This window comes from Mus caroli, unplaced genomic scaffold (assembly GCF_978045245.1).
Source record: "Mus caroli unplaced genomic scaffold, Mus_caroli_1 scaffold_19, whole genome shotgun sequence".
In the NCBI taxonomy this organism is placed as follows: domain Eukaryota; kingdom Metazoa; phylum Chordata; class Mammalia; order Rodentia; family Muridae; genus Mus; species Mus caroli.
In genome coordinates this window covers 33,099,167-33,113,706 of record NW_028227274.1, presented here as the reverse complement: position 1 = coordinate 33,113,706, position 14,540 = coordinate 33,099,167, and the positions used below count along the sequence as shown (strand labels likewise).

The window sequence follows — 14,540 nt, the reverse complement described above, 5'->3', positions numbered from 1 at the left end:
AGACAGATTAAATAGCTGCTCTGGCTCATTTTGAGCCCCTTATGTAGCCCAAGACAGTCTGGAATTTGCGGTCATGGGCACCACATGGTAGAAGGAGAGAAACAATTCCTGAAAGTTGTCCTTTGATCTCCATGCGTGTGCTTTGTGTGCACGTGGACACAGGTGCACGCATGCAGGTGCACACATACACACATGCTAATGTCTATGTATTAAATGAATAAATGTAATATTTTTAAAAGTTCTTTAGGGGCTAGGGAAATGACTCGGTGGTTAAAAAGCACTGGCTGTACTTGCAGAGGACCAAGGTGTAATCCCAGCACCACATTGCTCACAACCATCTCCTCCGATTCTAGAGACCTCATGCCCTCTTCTGGCTTCTGTGGGTACTGTATACACATGGTGCACAGACATACATGCAGACAAAACACCCATACACATACAATTAATTAATTAATTTTTAAATGTCACAACTGATGACTGGCATATAACTACCTACAGTTCCATTACTTGATGGGGAGGCAAGCAAGAGCATCAGAAGTTCAAGGTCATCCTTCCATACATAGCAGGTTTGAGACCAGCTGGACTCCTGAGTCTCTGTCTCAAACAAGGTAGAACTTAAAGGGGAGCTCGGCTTGGTGGTTAAGAGAGCCCAGCTGTTGTTCCCGAGGACACAGGCTGGATTCTCAGTACTCACATAGCGACTCAGCATGTGTGGCTTCACTGTCAAGGGGTTGATCTTTGCAGGCATGCCTGTGGTGGACATAGAGACACGCAGATCAAATGCTCAAACACTGGAGAGATGGCTCAGTGGTTAAGAGCACTGGCTGGAGCCGGGCGTGGTGGCGCACGCCTTTAATCCCAGCACTCGGGAGGCAGAGGCAGGCGGATTTCTGAGTTCGAGGCCAGCCTGGTCTACAAAGTGAGTTCCAGGACAGCCCGGGCTATACAGAGAAATCCTGTCTCGAAAAACCAAAAAAAAAAAAAAAAAAAAAAAGAGCACTGGCTGTCCTCCAGAGGTCCTGAGTTCAATTCCCAGCAACCTCACAACTATCTGTATTGGTATCTGATGCCCTCTTCTGGCATGCAGATAGAGGACTCATGTATATAAAATAAATAAATAGATCCTTAAAAAAAAAACTACTCAAACACATAAATAAATCTTTGTTGTTGTTTTTTAAAATTATTTATTTATTTTATGTACATGAGTACACTGTAGCTGTTTTCAGACACACCAGAAGGGATCATCAGATCCCATTACAGATGGTTGTGAGCCACCATGTGGTTACTGGGAATTGAACTCAGGACCTCTGGAAGAGCAGACAGTGTTCCTAACCACTGAACCATCTCTCCAGCCCTGTCATTGTTTTTTGAGACAAAGTCTCTCTATGTAGGCTTGGTTGTCCTGAAACTCAAACTCAGTCTGGCCTCAAACTCACAGCCTGTCTGTCTGCCCCTGCCTGTATCTGCCTTGAGTGCTGGGATTAAAGGTGTGTAAAAACCATACCCAGCAACATAAAATAAGTAGATATTTGAATGAACAAATAAAACCACCTAAAAATGGCTTGTTCTTGTTGAGGACCTGGGTTCTATTTCCAGCAGCTCGCATCATCTGGAATTCCATTTCCAGGTGGAACTCCATTTCCAGGTGGGGCTGATGCCCTCTTCTGGCCACCCTGGGTACTTCATTCATATAAGAGACACAGGCAGGCACATCATCCAGGCTCAGTTACTGCTCTGTTGCTGTAAAGAGACATACAGCCAAGGCAAGTCTTAGAAAGGAAAGTATTTAACTAGGGGCTTGTTCACAATTTCAGAGGGTTAGTCTGTCATCATGATACTGGTGAGAGACAGGCATGGTGCTAGAGCAGCAGCTGGGAGCCTTCCACCCTGTTCTACGAGCAGGGGGTGGGGGGGACGGGACTGAGCCTGGGGCAGGTTTTTGAAAGCTCAAAGCCCACCCCCACTGTTACGCTTCCTCCAGCAAGGCCACAGATACTTCAACATGGCCACAACAAGGCCTAATCCTTCTCAAACAGTTCTACTAACAGCTCAACTATTCACATGTATGAGCCTGTGGGATCCATTTTCATTCAAACACCACAAATGCATTACATAAAAATAAATCGTTTTTTAAAAAATCACAGTGAGCCCCCGCCTTTTTTTTTAAGACAATCAATATGTGCAATAATACAGAAAGCCAGAAAGTATATCACAGAGAGCTGGAAGTTGAGAAAATTCAATGCCAAGACAATAACTTGAATTTTTTATGTTGCTAGGGATGCAGCCCTAATCCTCCAACATGCTAAGCATGTACCCCATGCTGAGATACACCTCAGCCCCATAAACTGAATTTCATGAGTGGCTATTAAAGATGTCACTTAGAACCGGGCGTGGTGGTGGTGGTGCATGCCTTTAATCCCAGCACCCGGGAGGCAGAGGCAGGCAGATTTCTGAGTTTGAGGCTAACCTGGTCTACAAAGTGAGTGTCAGGACAGCTAGGGCTATACAGAAAAACCCTGTCTTGAAAAAAAAAAAAAAGTGTCACTTAGTACTATTGGGCACAGAAGTATGTCAGATAGGATTCATGGCCAAAATGCTCTCTGGCTTCTGGCCTTTTAGAGTTTCCTCCCACCATACTTTCAAAGGACTGTCTCCATGAAGTCGGGAGTCTTATGCATCCTGTGCCCAGCTGGCCCCCTTGACTCACATTATTTTTCTGCTGGGTCAGACCGGCAGGTGCCCCGTCTTTAGCCTTGTTTGGAACGAGACTTTGCAAAGGACAGAAAATGAATAGCCGCCTCATGAGTGTTCTCTCTCCCAGTCTCTGCCCTCCCTCTCTCTCTCTAATCATGTCTCTTTTCCAGGAAATATTCACATGTTCTCAAATGTGACAGACGACAGTCAGTATTATCGCCGGCGGCACCGCCACGAGAGGACACAGACACATAAGAGAGAGGAAGACAAGTCTCAGGTGTGTGGGGAGCGGAGGTCACACTCATGGCCATACTGAGCCTGCTTCTGTGGGGGTGAGGAGTCTGCGCCTACAGGGCCGCTCTGTGCCTGCTCCTGTGGTATAATCAGTGCTAGACTCCCATTTGAGCTGTGCTGGTAAAATGAGCTGGATAAATGTTGGTGATTCCTGGTCCCTTCTGTAGACACCAGCATCCCAGTCTTCCTCTCCCGGCTCACTCCATCTCCCCCACTACTTTTTGGTTTTGAGACAGGTTCTCTCTATGCAACTCTGGTTGTCCTGGAACTCACTGTGTAGACCAGGCTGGTCTTGAATTCACAGAGGTCCACCTGCCTCTGCCTCCAAAGTGCTGGGACCACCGTTGGGACCACCGTGTGAGCCACCAGGCCCAGCTTGTGGGGCTGTCCTGATTGAACTCTCCCTTACTACAGAAAAGAAGAAGCTCCTTAAAGATATTCAGAACTAGCCAGGCTGGTGGCACAGCCTTTGATCTTAGCACTTTGGAGGCAGAGGCAGGTGGATCTCTGTGAGTTCGAGGCCAGCCTCTACACAGTGAGGTCCAGGACAGCCATGGCTACACAGTGAAGCCCTGTCTCAAAACAAAACAACAAAAACAAAAACATTTCAGAACTAAAAGTAGGGTACACAGGATGACCTCAGGAAGCTCATAAGGCAAGAAGTACTGCCGGGATTGAGCTAGGTTCTCCAGCTTGGCAGCAAGCACCTCGACTTGCTGAGTTATCACAGACAACAACTACTATGCCTCTGGCTGGCTCACAGTATTGGAAAGAGTGTGTCCCTTTCTAAACTGTAGTTAATGAAGGAGGGGGATGAACCTTGACCCTACATTGTCAAGGAAGAATGTGATCGTCTCTGACAGAGTTAGATACCATTGATTGCGGGCAGCTGTGGCCAAGTAAGAGTTGCTTAGCAGTGACTGCTCCCGGAGCCCAGTCCCTGTCTGGCAGAATTGCCTAGCGGCGTAAGGGACAGCGGGATTATTGACAATGCAGGTTGGAAGCTTCCTTTAGCTTGTCAGCAGAGAAAAAAAAAAAATGTGTTGTTTGCTTGTAAGCTGAAATCCACCCTTTGTGGTAACGGTTGGCTTTGTGGGCGTTCCTGCACTGTGCACTAACAACCTGCATTTCCTTTGGGATGTCTTCATCCTCTCAGGCACTTCTCTGTTCTTTTGCAGACTCCATATTCGGCATTTGTTCAGCTGCTTCCGGTTCTGGTGATCGTGACTATTTCTGTCGTTACTCAGCTGCTCGCTGCTAACCCCCCATATAGTCTGTTCTATAAATCGTGAGTGGAGTGTTTCTAATTTCCCCCTAGCAACAGTCTGAAAGACAAAAGACTTAATGCTGATTCATGCTGACATTTCATCTCACCTTCCTGTGGAAACATACTGCTGACCTTATGTTTCAGGGAATAGCTACCCAGAGTTCCCCTAGTGTTTCCTGTGGAGGTGAGAAATACTAAATTCACTTACTCGAAAACAGTTAACCTAAATGGAAAGGAACAGCCCAGCGATAACAATGTGGATGCTGGGTAGCAGCTGCCTTAGGAGAGGGACTGTTCTGTCACACAGTGACACCCTCTGGTCAACTGCAAAACAGTCAAAATTCATTTAGAAGGATCAGCGCCATCATTTGAGATTCACAGTAAATCTTTCTTTCTCACCATGGTGGAGTTAGAGAGGACCCCAGTGAAGGCAGGAATGAGGGCTCATACCTGTGGTCCAGCACTGAAGAGGCAGGGGCAGAGAATTGCTGTGAGCCGGGAAAGCCTGAGCTACAGTGAGAGAGAGAGAGACAGACAGAAAAGAGGGGGGACAAAGGGGGGGAGGGAGAGAAGAGAGAAGATGAAGGGGGGGAAGAAAGGCAGATTGTGATTCGTGGGTCTGGAATGACCCATAGTCACTGGGACCGAGTGACTTCTTTTTTTTTTTTTTTAAAGATTTATTTATTTATTTATTATATGTAAGTACACTGTAGCTGTCTTCAGACACACCAGAAGAGGGCATCAGATCTCATTACGGGTGGTTGTGAGCCACCATGTGGTTGCTGGGATTTGAACTTCGGACCTTTGGAAGAGCAGTCGGGTGCTCTTACCCACTGAGCCATCTCACCAGCCCCCGAGTGACTTCTTAAAATACTTTTTAATTCCAAGGAGGAGCTGTAGAGACGGCTAAAAGGTCAGGAGCACTGGCTGCCCTTGCAGAGGACTGGGTTTAATTCCCATTGCTCACATGGTGGGGCATAACCATCCATAACTCCGGTTCCAGGGGAATCTGACGCCCTCTTCTGTTTTCTGCATGCAAATGGTTCACAGATATACGTGTAGGCAAAATACTAAGACACATAAAATTAATGCTAATTTTTAAAAAATTGCAAGAAGGGACATTTGTTACCCATAAGGACACAGAGGTGACGGCAGTCATATTTAGAGGCCAGAGCCAGAAGTAAGATTGCAGCTATTACAAGCTGATGTGAGATGCTCTCTGTTTCAGAACCTTGGGCTATACCATTTCTAGAGAAACGCAGAACCTGCAGGTGCCTTACTTCGTGGATAAACACTTTGACAAGGCCTACCGAGGCGCTTCCCTTCGTGACCTGGAGAAGACAATAGAGAAGGATTACATTGATTACATCCAGACAAGTTGTTGGAAGGAGAAACAGCAAAGTAAGTCAGGCCAAACAGGCCTCCCTGTGGCCATGACCCACTCTCATGAGGTCTCCCCAGTCTCCTGACCCCTCTGTTCTACTGGTTTGGATTATGTGTTTGTGTCAACAGAGACAGAGAACAGGCACCCACTCAGATACTACAGCAAGGAAGGAAGGCTTATTGACATGTGACTGGGATTGGAAAACTTAAAAACTCAGGCATCTTTGTATTTACCTATTTACCTATTATACTCTCCTCTTCCCCTCGGGTGGGGATGTGAGGTCGTGGGGGCTTACTACATAGCCCTGGCTCAGCCTAGCTGACTTAGAGCTCACGGCATGGACCAGGCTGGCCTGCCTCTGCCTCTAGGCTGCTGCTCTGTAGTCCTGAATTTCTGTTCCTCCCAAGGACTTAAGATTACAGCTAGACATGAGCTCTCCCATCTTACTACCTTTTTCTTTTCTTTAAAAAAGATCTTGCATTTATTTATTTTTACAAGAATGTGTGCACGTGCCACAAAGTGCAGTTGGCGCTCAGAGATGCCTTGTGGGACGCTGTGGTTTTGGTTGTTGCTCTTGTCACTACCTTGAGATCCCCCAGCCTCACTAGTCACTGACTGACCCCATGCCGCATCCCAAGCTTCCTCTTGAAGTTTTCAGTGCTATCTGCTTTCCTTCACAGTTCCTAAATTCAGAAAAATCTGATTGAACCAGCCTAGCTTTTTGAGTCAAGTCAGAAGTTTAGAAGTTGTGGAATATGGCTTTAATCCCAGCACTTGGGAGGCAGAGGCAGGTGGATCTCTGAGTTTGAGGCCAGCCTGGTCTACAGAGTGAGTTCCAGGACAGCCAGAGCTACACAGAGAAACCATGTCTCGAAAAACAAAAACAAACAAACAAACAAAAAATAGCAAGAAGGAGGAAGAGGAAAAAGCAAAGTCGTAATAGTTGCTGTGGCTGCTGGCATGGGGTCTCCTGTCCCCTTGTCCCTTGTTCCTCGTGGCCTCCTGGGTCTGGCTTTTCAGTAGGATGAATGTAAAAATATCTGTCTTCTCTTTCCCTCACAGAGATCAGTGGGGTGACAGTGTCTGCCACTTGGCTTACAGCTCCAGTTGTTACTAAGGAGTGCTGGTAGGACTGGTGGTCCTGTCTCAGCCAGTAACTTCATTTTTAAATCCCATTCAACCCCCCAACACCCTCCCCCACAACATACATGGAATAACTGCATCTTGGCTTTGCAAACTGGGTTTGGGGTGATTTTTTTTTCAAAGCAAACTGTAACTCATCTTCTAACCTTTACTTTGGATGTCCTTAGATGTCTACTGGTTCAGTTTGCTCTTTGTGCTTGTGCCCTTGCTGAGCCATCCATCATGTCCTCCTACCCCACCACTGAGTTAAGCTGTCCCTCTGGTGTGTGCCTAAGGCACTTCACTCTTCCCACTAGTAGTACTGATCACTAGCTTTAGAGGTTCATGGGTGTGTGTCAGTTCCCTCTGCAGGGCTGCTAGCCCTGGGGAGCAGCCTGTGTCCTACTAATTCTGTGTCTTGGCTGCGGGCACAGTCCTGGCTTCAGAGCGTGTGCTCAGCATGGGTCTTCAGAGAAGAGTCTCATACTGAAAAGCAGAGAACTGAGGGCGCAGTTAACCAGGATGCATTGTGAATTAGTTCGTTTCATTTTGTTTTGTTTTGCAATAGGGACTCACTTTGTAGCTCTGGCTGTCCTGGATCTCACTATGGAGACAGGCTTGTTTAAGTTAGCTTTTTTCTTTTTAAAATTAGGGAAGAGCTAGGTGTAGTGGTGTAGGCCTGTAATCCCAATAAGTGGAAGGCACAGATAGGAAGATTTTGAGTTTAAGGTCCAATTGAGCTACATATTAAGACTCTGCCTTGGGCAAAAAAATGAGGCTGGTGAGATGGGTCAGTGGGTAAGGGCAGTTTACACAAAGCCTTACTTGAATTGCATCCAGGATTGTGAAGTAGAAAATACTCCCAAAAGTTGTTCTCTGACCACCACGTACATGTTATGGTACACGAAAGAGGGTGTGCACACACACAAATAAGGGGAATTAAAAAAAAAAAGCAGCAAGGTAGTGACGTTGCAAACCTTTAATACTAGCACTTGGGAGGCAAAGTCAGGCAGATTTCTTGAGTTCGAGGTCAACCTGGTCTACAGAATGAGTTCCAGTACAGCCAGGGCTACACAGAGAAACCTTGTCTCGAAAAGCAAAAGGAAATAAGAAAGAAAGAGAAAGAAATCCGTGTAAAGAACAGGCTGGCCTCAACCTCACAAAGACTCACCTGCCTCAGCCTCCAAGTGTTGGCTTAAAAGTGTTCCCCAGCACAGGGGAGAATTTAAGAGCAAGAGTCTATGTGTGTCTAAATCAGGGCAAAGGCAAAGTAAGCTGTCCTAAGTGTCCCCTTTGTGCTGGGCACTGGGATGGTTTGAAACTATTGCTTTCTGCAAGAACTGCATGAAAATCTGTGTTTTGCATGTTTCACACACACAAGCACACATATACCACACACATACATGCATGCCTGTGCACCATATTCTACTCTGGCATTAGGATGCTGACTAGGCCAAGAGGTTAAAGATTATACCAAAAGCGGCATCTAAGCTTTTGTTTCCATCCACATGAGCCTTGTTCAGAACTGTCGCCTTCTTTAAGTATAAGTGAAAATTCAATGTGGGCTAGACCTGGTAGAACAAGCCTGTAATCTCTTGGGAAACTAAGGCAGGAAGATCACAAATTCAGGGCCTCTCCTCACCACAGAGTGAGTTCAAAGCTAGCCTGGGCAACTTAATAAGCCCTATCTCAAAATGTTTGAAAAATAAACTGAAGGTATGGCTCAGTGGTATAGCTCATACCTAGGATTCGTGAAGTTCTAAGATCTATCCTCAGTTAAAACACACACATACACACACACACACACAGAGTAAACAAATCCATTGAATGAACCCAATGTGTGAATGGAGGAACCTGAATGGAGGTTGTCAGCTCATACCCCTGTAAAAATCTATTCCTAGCATTTAAACACAATGGTTCTGTGGAGCCTCCACACCACCCAAGTGCCATTTGAGAGCAGGCAGCATCTGCCCTCTGAATCCAGCAGCAAGTACGTCCAGGAAGGTTAAATTTAGCACTCTGAGGTTGTAAAAATAAACTCACTTAAGAACAAAGTTCACTCATGGCAAAATACCAAATGGGAATTTTATCAAGGCCAGCTATTGTCTTTTAAAATCTTTATTATTCCTTTTATCCGCTTTTCCTTAGAAGGCCTAACGTGGGTGATCTTGTCTGAGTAACCCTTTACTGTGGATGAGCACCGTCCTGTTTACCCTTCCATGGATTGCCTGCGTATTACACGAACTGTCAGGGAAAGTGGCCGTGGCACTGTACTGGGCAGGATACAAGTAACAGGCAAGACCTGCCTCCCCGCCGCTCCAGCAGAGCCTGAGTGAGCCTGGAGTGAGCACTTCTTTCCACGACCTTGAGCAGGATAACAGAATAACAGAGTGGGCAGAGTCCCAGGCTTTGCCGTGCAGGGGCAGTATTGTGAGATTGGATGATGTGGATGTAGCTTGGCACAGTGCCTGGCACACGGTGAATACTGGTTCCTGGTGAAGCCCAAGCTTGAACAGCCTCACACAGTAGACTGAAGTGCTGTGTCCCACGGAACCAGGCCCTGGGTAGTTGAAATTGAAGGGGACATTTTGGTAAGGGGAAAAGGTATTTTTTTGGTCCTGTTGCTCTCAAAGACTTTTTTCCTTCAGTTTACTTATAAGTTACTGAGTGTTGGGACTGGAGAGATGGCTTGGCGGTTAAGAACACTCGCCGTTCTTCAGAGGACTCTGGTTTGGTTCCCAGCACCCATGTAGGGTGACTCTAAAGGTCAGCCTGGTTTACAGCGTGAGTTCCAGAACAGCCAGGGTCACAGGAGAACCCTGTCTAGAAAAAAACAACAAAATTCAGTAGAAGGGATTGTTCTAGTGAAGAGGAGAGCCAGTCTGTTCTGGTACAGCGGTGTAGCTGTGACTCGAAAGGTGCAAAGTGCAGACAGATTTCACAGAGGCCTCCTGCATAACCTTCCTACCTGCCAAAGAAGCCCTAGAAAGGAGTGCTGAACACCCGGTGGGGCACAGGAGCCAAACACTTGAGTGCAGTACAGTCCCCCACAAAGCCCTATCACCTGCAAGGTGATTGTGCCAAGGCAGGCCCTGGCTAGGAGGCCCTGTGGGCGCCCGCACCAAGAGTGAAAGAGAGAGAGAGAGCACATTGTTCTGCAGCCTGAGAGACACACTGCCTGCCAAGCCACTGCAGGCCAGAGTCCAGGCCCTGCACTCACTGTCCAGGGAGGGCTGTCATGCTTCCCCACCCTCACACTGGCATCCTGCGTGCCATCTGCACTTTGGGCCTGCCTCGGTGTAAATAGAACCATTGTGAGCTGAAATGCTAGGCAGTGTTTTGTGTTGGTAGAAACTTATCCAGTAGTCTGTGCCCATTGTTCCTCCTGGCGAGTGCGAATTCCTTTGTCCTGGCACTTTGCTGATTAATCAGACCGGTGCATCTTGTTCCACCAAGAAAAACAAAACCTGTTAGCAAGGTGATTAAGAACGGGAAGGCATATTTCAAAGTGATTAAAATAGCATTTTCAGAAGCACAGTCCTTTAAAAGCTGCCTTCTGTTGGAGACTTTGGGAAGCCCATGCCATCCTATTAATATGCAGCACCCATCTCTGGTCTCTGAAGATGCATTTCCTAGGCTCCCCGCTAGGGAGGAGGGGCTTCCAGAGAATCAAAACCATGGAGTTAGAGCAACCATGGAGTTGGGAAACACAGCAGAGATTATATTCCAGTTAAAAATAGAATGGCCTTCTCTATCATGAGGAGAATATGAAATTTATTTAGTCAAGGAAACAAGAGGCCAGTGGGCCAGGTGCTTTGACTTTTGGAAGAGCAGTTTGCGTTGGTGACCTCCATATGAGGTGAGGGGATGGAAAAGCTGCCAGCCTGGCCTTCTATAGCTGTTCATCTATCAGAGCAGCCTGTGCCATGTGTGACTTAGGAGTCTGCGTGCTGAGGGAAGAATGCAGCAGCTGTCTTTGTTCAGATGACAGGAATAGGCGGTTGGGCTCCAGTCCCCCCAACTGCCATCTGATCCCCACTGGTAGCCAGGCCGTGGCAGTCTCCTCTTTCTGCACATGTGCAGGCTTCCTAAGCCTGTGCCAAATGGTTTGTTGATAAGAAGTAAGCCTGGTACTCTTATAACACACAGACTGCAGGGCTCTCAGGCCACGGGTAGCCTTAACCCTCAGAACCTGGTGCAGTGCCCAATCGGTTCCTCTAGGGTAGAGGAGTAACGCTTGCCCAACAGAATAGAATAAGGTCGTTTGAATCTAGACACGCTGAAATGAACCATTTCCTGTTGTGTCTTTCAGAGTCGGAGCTGACCAATTTGGCGGGGTTATACAGAGATGAGCGACTTCGGCAGAAAGCAGAGTCACTGAAACTCGAAAACTGTGCAAAGCTTTCCAAGCTCATTGGCCTGCGCAGGGCCGGCTGAGAGGCCAGCGACCCTGCTCTGGGTGGGGGGTTCTTACCCGTTACGATTGCATTGCAAATCCCATTTTATAATACAAGTTAGGAGATATGAGCACTTTACTATCTGCTGACTTTGTTGGGCAGAGCTGCAGTGATTGGAGACTTGTCCCCTCCGGTCCTTCCCCAGGCCTGGCTCCCAGGGCAGGACAGTTGGTCTTAGTCACAGGCATGGTAAACTCTGGACCCGACTCCTCTGTGAAGTAGGTCAGGGCATCCCAGAGACGACCCACATTCCGTCCTTCATCCTGTCTGCAGCAAAAGCCCACTACGTAGGCATGTCTAGGCTTAGCCAGTGCACTGCAGAGTATTGGTGGTGTCTGCCAAGAATTATACCTCTCCTGCTGTAGAGTCACCACCTCCCCCGATTTTCAGTTTTCTACTCCCTAAGGACTGTAGAGAAATTGAACTATGTAGCCAACAGTTCAGTGTTATCCAAATCTCTGTTGAGTCAGGACCATAAGCAAAGCTGCCTGATTTGAGGTTTCATTTTTGAGAGAAGGGCTCACTCTGCAGCCCACACCAGCCTGGAACTCACTACCTAGTCCAAGCTGGCCTGAGTCTGCAATGATTCTCCTGCCTGAGCCTCTTGAGAGCTGGGATTTCAACGGTGAGCCACCATAGCCGGTGAGGCACCTTTATTGTCTTAGTCTTCTCTTTCAGACGCCTAAGAAGTCAAACCTGGCTGAGCAGGCTGGGTGTGGTGGCCTGCATCGTTAATCTTAGCACTCAGGAGGCACAAGCAGGCCATTCTCTGAGTTCTGGATTACATATCAGTTCCAGACCAGCCAAAGTTACATAATGAGACCTTGCCTCAAACAAACAAACAAACAAACAAACAAAAAAACCTGCTGGGCTGGGAGACAGCTCAGTGAACAGCCCAGCAGCAGGTAGCGGGGCTAAGGGAGAAGATGAAATCTAAGACTGTCAGCTCTTCACTGTAGATCCCCTGGTCCATTTCTGAACTGGAGAACACTCCCTGTGTCCCTCCCTTTAAATCATCATTTAGTGTTACCAGTTGTATGATGAGCACAGGAATGCACAGAAGGGCAGGAGCCAAACCCAAGAGGAGACACAGGCACAGAGACACAGAGGGAAGAGTCTGTCACCATGGCATGGGAGGCTCAGAGTCAGCAGCCATTTTGTCTGGTGAGTGCCCTGCACATTTTAGTGTGAGATAGTGATGTGACCTTTCACCCATTCAATATTTATGTAGTGCCTACTGCAAAGAGGCCTTTCACTCACGTGGTGTTCTGTTTTGTTTTTTCACTTATTCCTCCTAAGTTTGTGAAACTGGTGTGTTAGCCCTTTTATGAATCAGAGCATTGGCCAGAGAGGATGAATGGTCGGCCTAGGTCATATGTCTAGGTGAGGAAATAATGTGTGAGAGAAGTCATCCTTTTTCTCGGGTGATTCTAGCCAGGTTGGCAAAGCAGACTTACCCATCCTCCAGGACACCTCCGCCCCCACCTCGAATCCTTTCCAGGCCATCCTTAGTCCCTACAGGGCTGCTTCCCAGCTGGGCTTTTAGAAGCAGGATCAGGGCTGGAGAGAGGCTGGGCAATTAGAAGAGCACTGGCTGCTCTTCCAGAGGACTCAGGTTCAATTCCCCGCACCCACCTGGTGGCTCCCAACATTCTGTAACTCCAGTTCCAGGGGACCTGACCCTCTCTGGCCTCCACGGGCACTGCCTGCACCTGGTGCACGGACACACATGCAGGCAGAACAGCCACATACATTTTTTTTTTTTTTTAAAAGCAGGACACTTGATTCAAATCCTTTAGAGGCAGAAAAAGCAACCCTTTCTAGAACTAAGTCAAGGATTGCCTAGGCTGTGTGGTTGGGCCTTCCTGTGGAGGGCGGGTTTAGATGTGAGTTCCTGAGCTGCCCGGATTATCATGAAACTGAATTTAAGAGAAGCCGGTAACTGGTTTATAGCCCACAGTCTTTTTTTTTCTTTCTTTTTTTTTTTTTTTAAAGATTTATTTATTACATGTAAGTACACTGTAGCTGTCTTCAGACACACCAGAAGAGGGCGCCAGATCTTGTTACGGATGGTTGTGAGCCACCATGTGGTTGCTGGGATTTGAACTAAGGTCCTTTGGACGAGCAGTTGGGTGCTCTTACCTGCTGAGCCATCTCACCAGCCCTCTTTTTTTTTTTTTATGTAGGGTCTCATGTAGCCCAGATTGGCCTCCAAGTTCATATACAGTCAAAAACCTTGAACAACTTCTTGATTGTTTGGGTTTTGTTTTGTTTTGTTTTTTAAATTTTTTTATTTTATGTAGCCCTGGCTGTCCTGGAACTCACTGTAGACCAGGCTGACGTTGAACTCAGAGATCTGCCTGCCTTTGCTTCCTGAGTGCCGGGATTAAAGACATGCACCACCATGCCCGGCCTTGTTTGTTTGTATGTTTGTTTGTTCGTTTTTTGAAATGGTTTTTCTGTATAGCCCTGGCCATCGTGGAACTCACTTTGTAAATCAGACTGGTCTTGAACTCACAGATCTTCCTGCCAGTGCCTCTGGAGTGCTGGTTATCTGGATTCAAAGTGTGTGCCACCACTTCCCAAGACTTTGGACTTGTGATTCTCCTGCCTCTACCTCCTGAATGCTAGAGTCAGACCTGGTTTCTGTGGCGCTGGAGATTGAGCCCAAGGCTTTGTGCATGCTAGCCTACTGAGCTACATCCCCAGCCTTACCTTCCTAATTTTTTGAGAATTTCTTTAACTTATGAGCAGCAAGGAGTTTATTTTGTAAAATGTGTCAGGCATGGTGGCATATAGCTTTAAACCCAGCACTCAGAATTCAGAGGCAGACGGAATACTGTGAGTTCAAGGCCAGTATGCTCTACATAGAAAGTTCATAGCGAAACCTTGTCTCAAAACATACATTGTAAAATGTACCTATGAACCAAACTTAAGGAAAGCTCCTAGACATGAAAGCTTCCCTCTCCCAGCCCCAGGCTCTGCTAGAAAATGCACTGTTATGAAACTGTCCTGACAGGGTAAGGCCCCTCCCACTAGAAGACTTTTACTAATTCTGTAGATTTCCTGGCACTGAGAGTTATCTGTGAGGTGATGATAACCAGAGACAACACTAACAGCTCCGTCAACTGTTGCACCTATTGTCTGTTCTTACAGCCTGGTGGCACTGTTTTATTTATTACTGTTGCCTACTGTACTCATATCCTGTTTCCTTGCATCAGTTGAAAGATAAAATGGCACTATCTAGAATAGTGTTAAACTCTTAATTCCTTGCTTACAGTTTAGATATGTTGTCTGTGTGTTGGTGAGCTAAGCTTTGTTC

General features: G+C 47.0%; 1 protein-coding gene across 4 annotated transcripts in view; it reads left to right on the top strand.

The window, feature by feature from the left end:
- Dnajc18 (DnaJ heat shock protein family (Hsp40) member C18) overlaps positions 1–13,400 on the top strand; it is a 36,129-nt gene extending 22,729 nt beyond the window's left edge. For all 4 annotated transcript variants that reach the window (XM_021150540.3, XM_029472129.2, XM_021150539.3 and 1 more), the window contains 4 exons: positions 2,865–2,971; positions 4,167–4,276; positions 5,484–5,656; positions 11,074–13,400. In XM_021150540.3, coding sequence (XP_021006199.1) covers positions 2,865–2,971; positions 4,167–4,276; positions 5,484–5,656; positions 11,074–11,198 — 515 coding nt within the window. In that variant the 3' untranslated portion in view covers positions 11,199–13,400. The remainder of the gene's footprint in view (positions 1–2,864; positions 2,972–4,166; positions 4,277–5,483; positions 5,657–11,073) is intronic.
- The last annotated feature ends 1,140 nt before the right edge of the window (positions 13,401–14,540 follow it).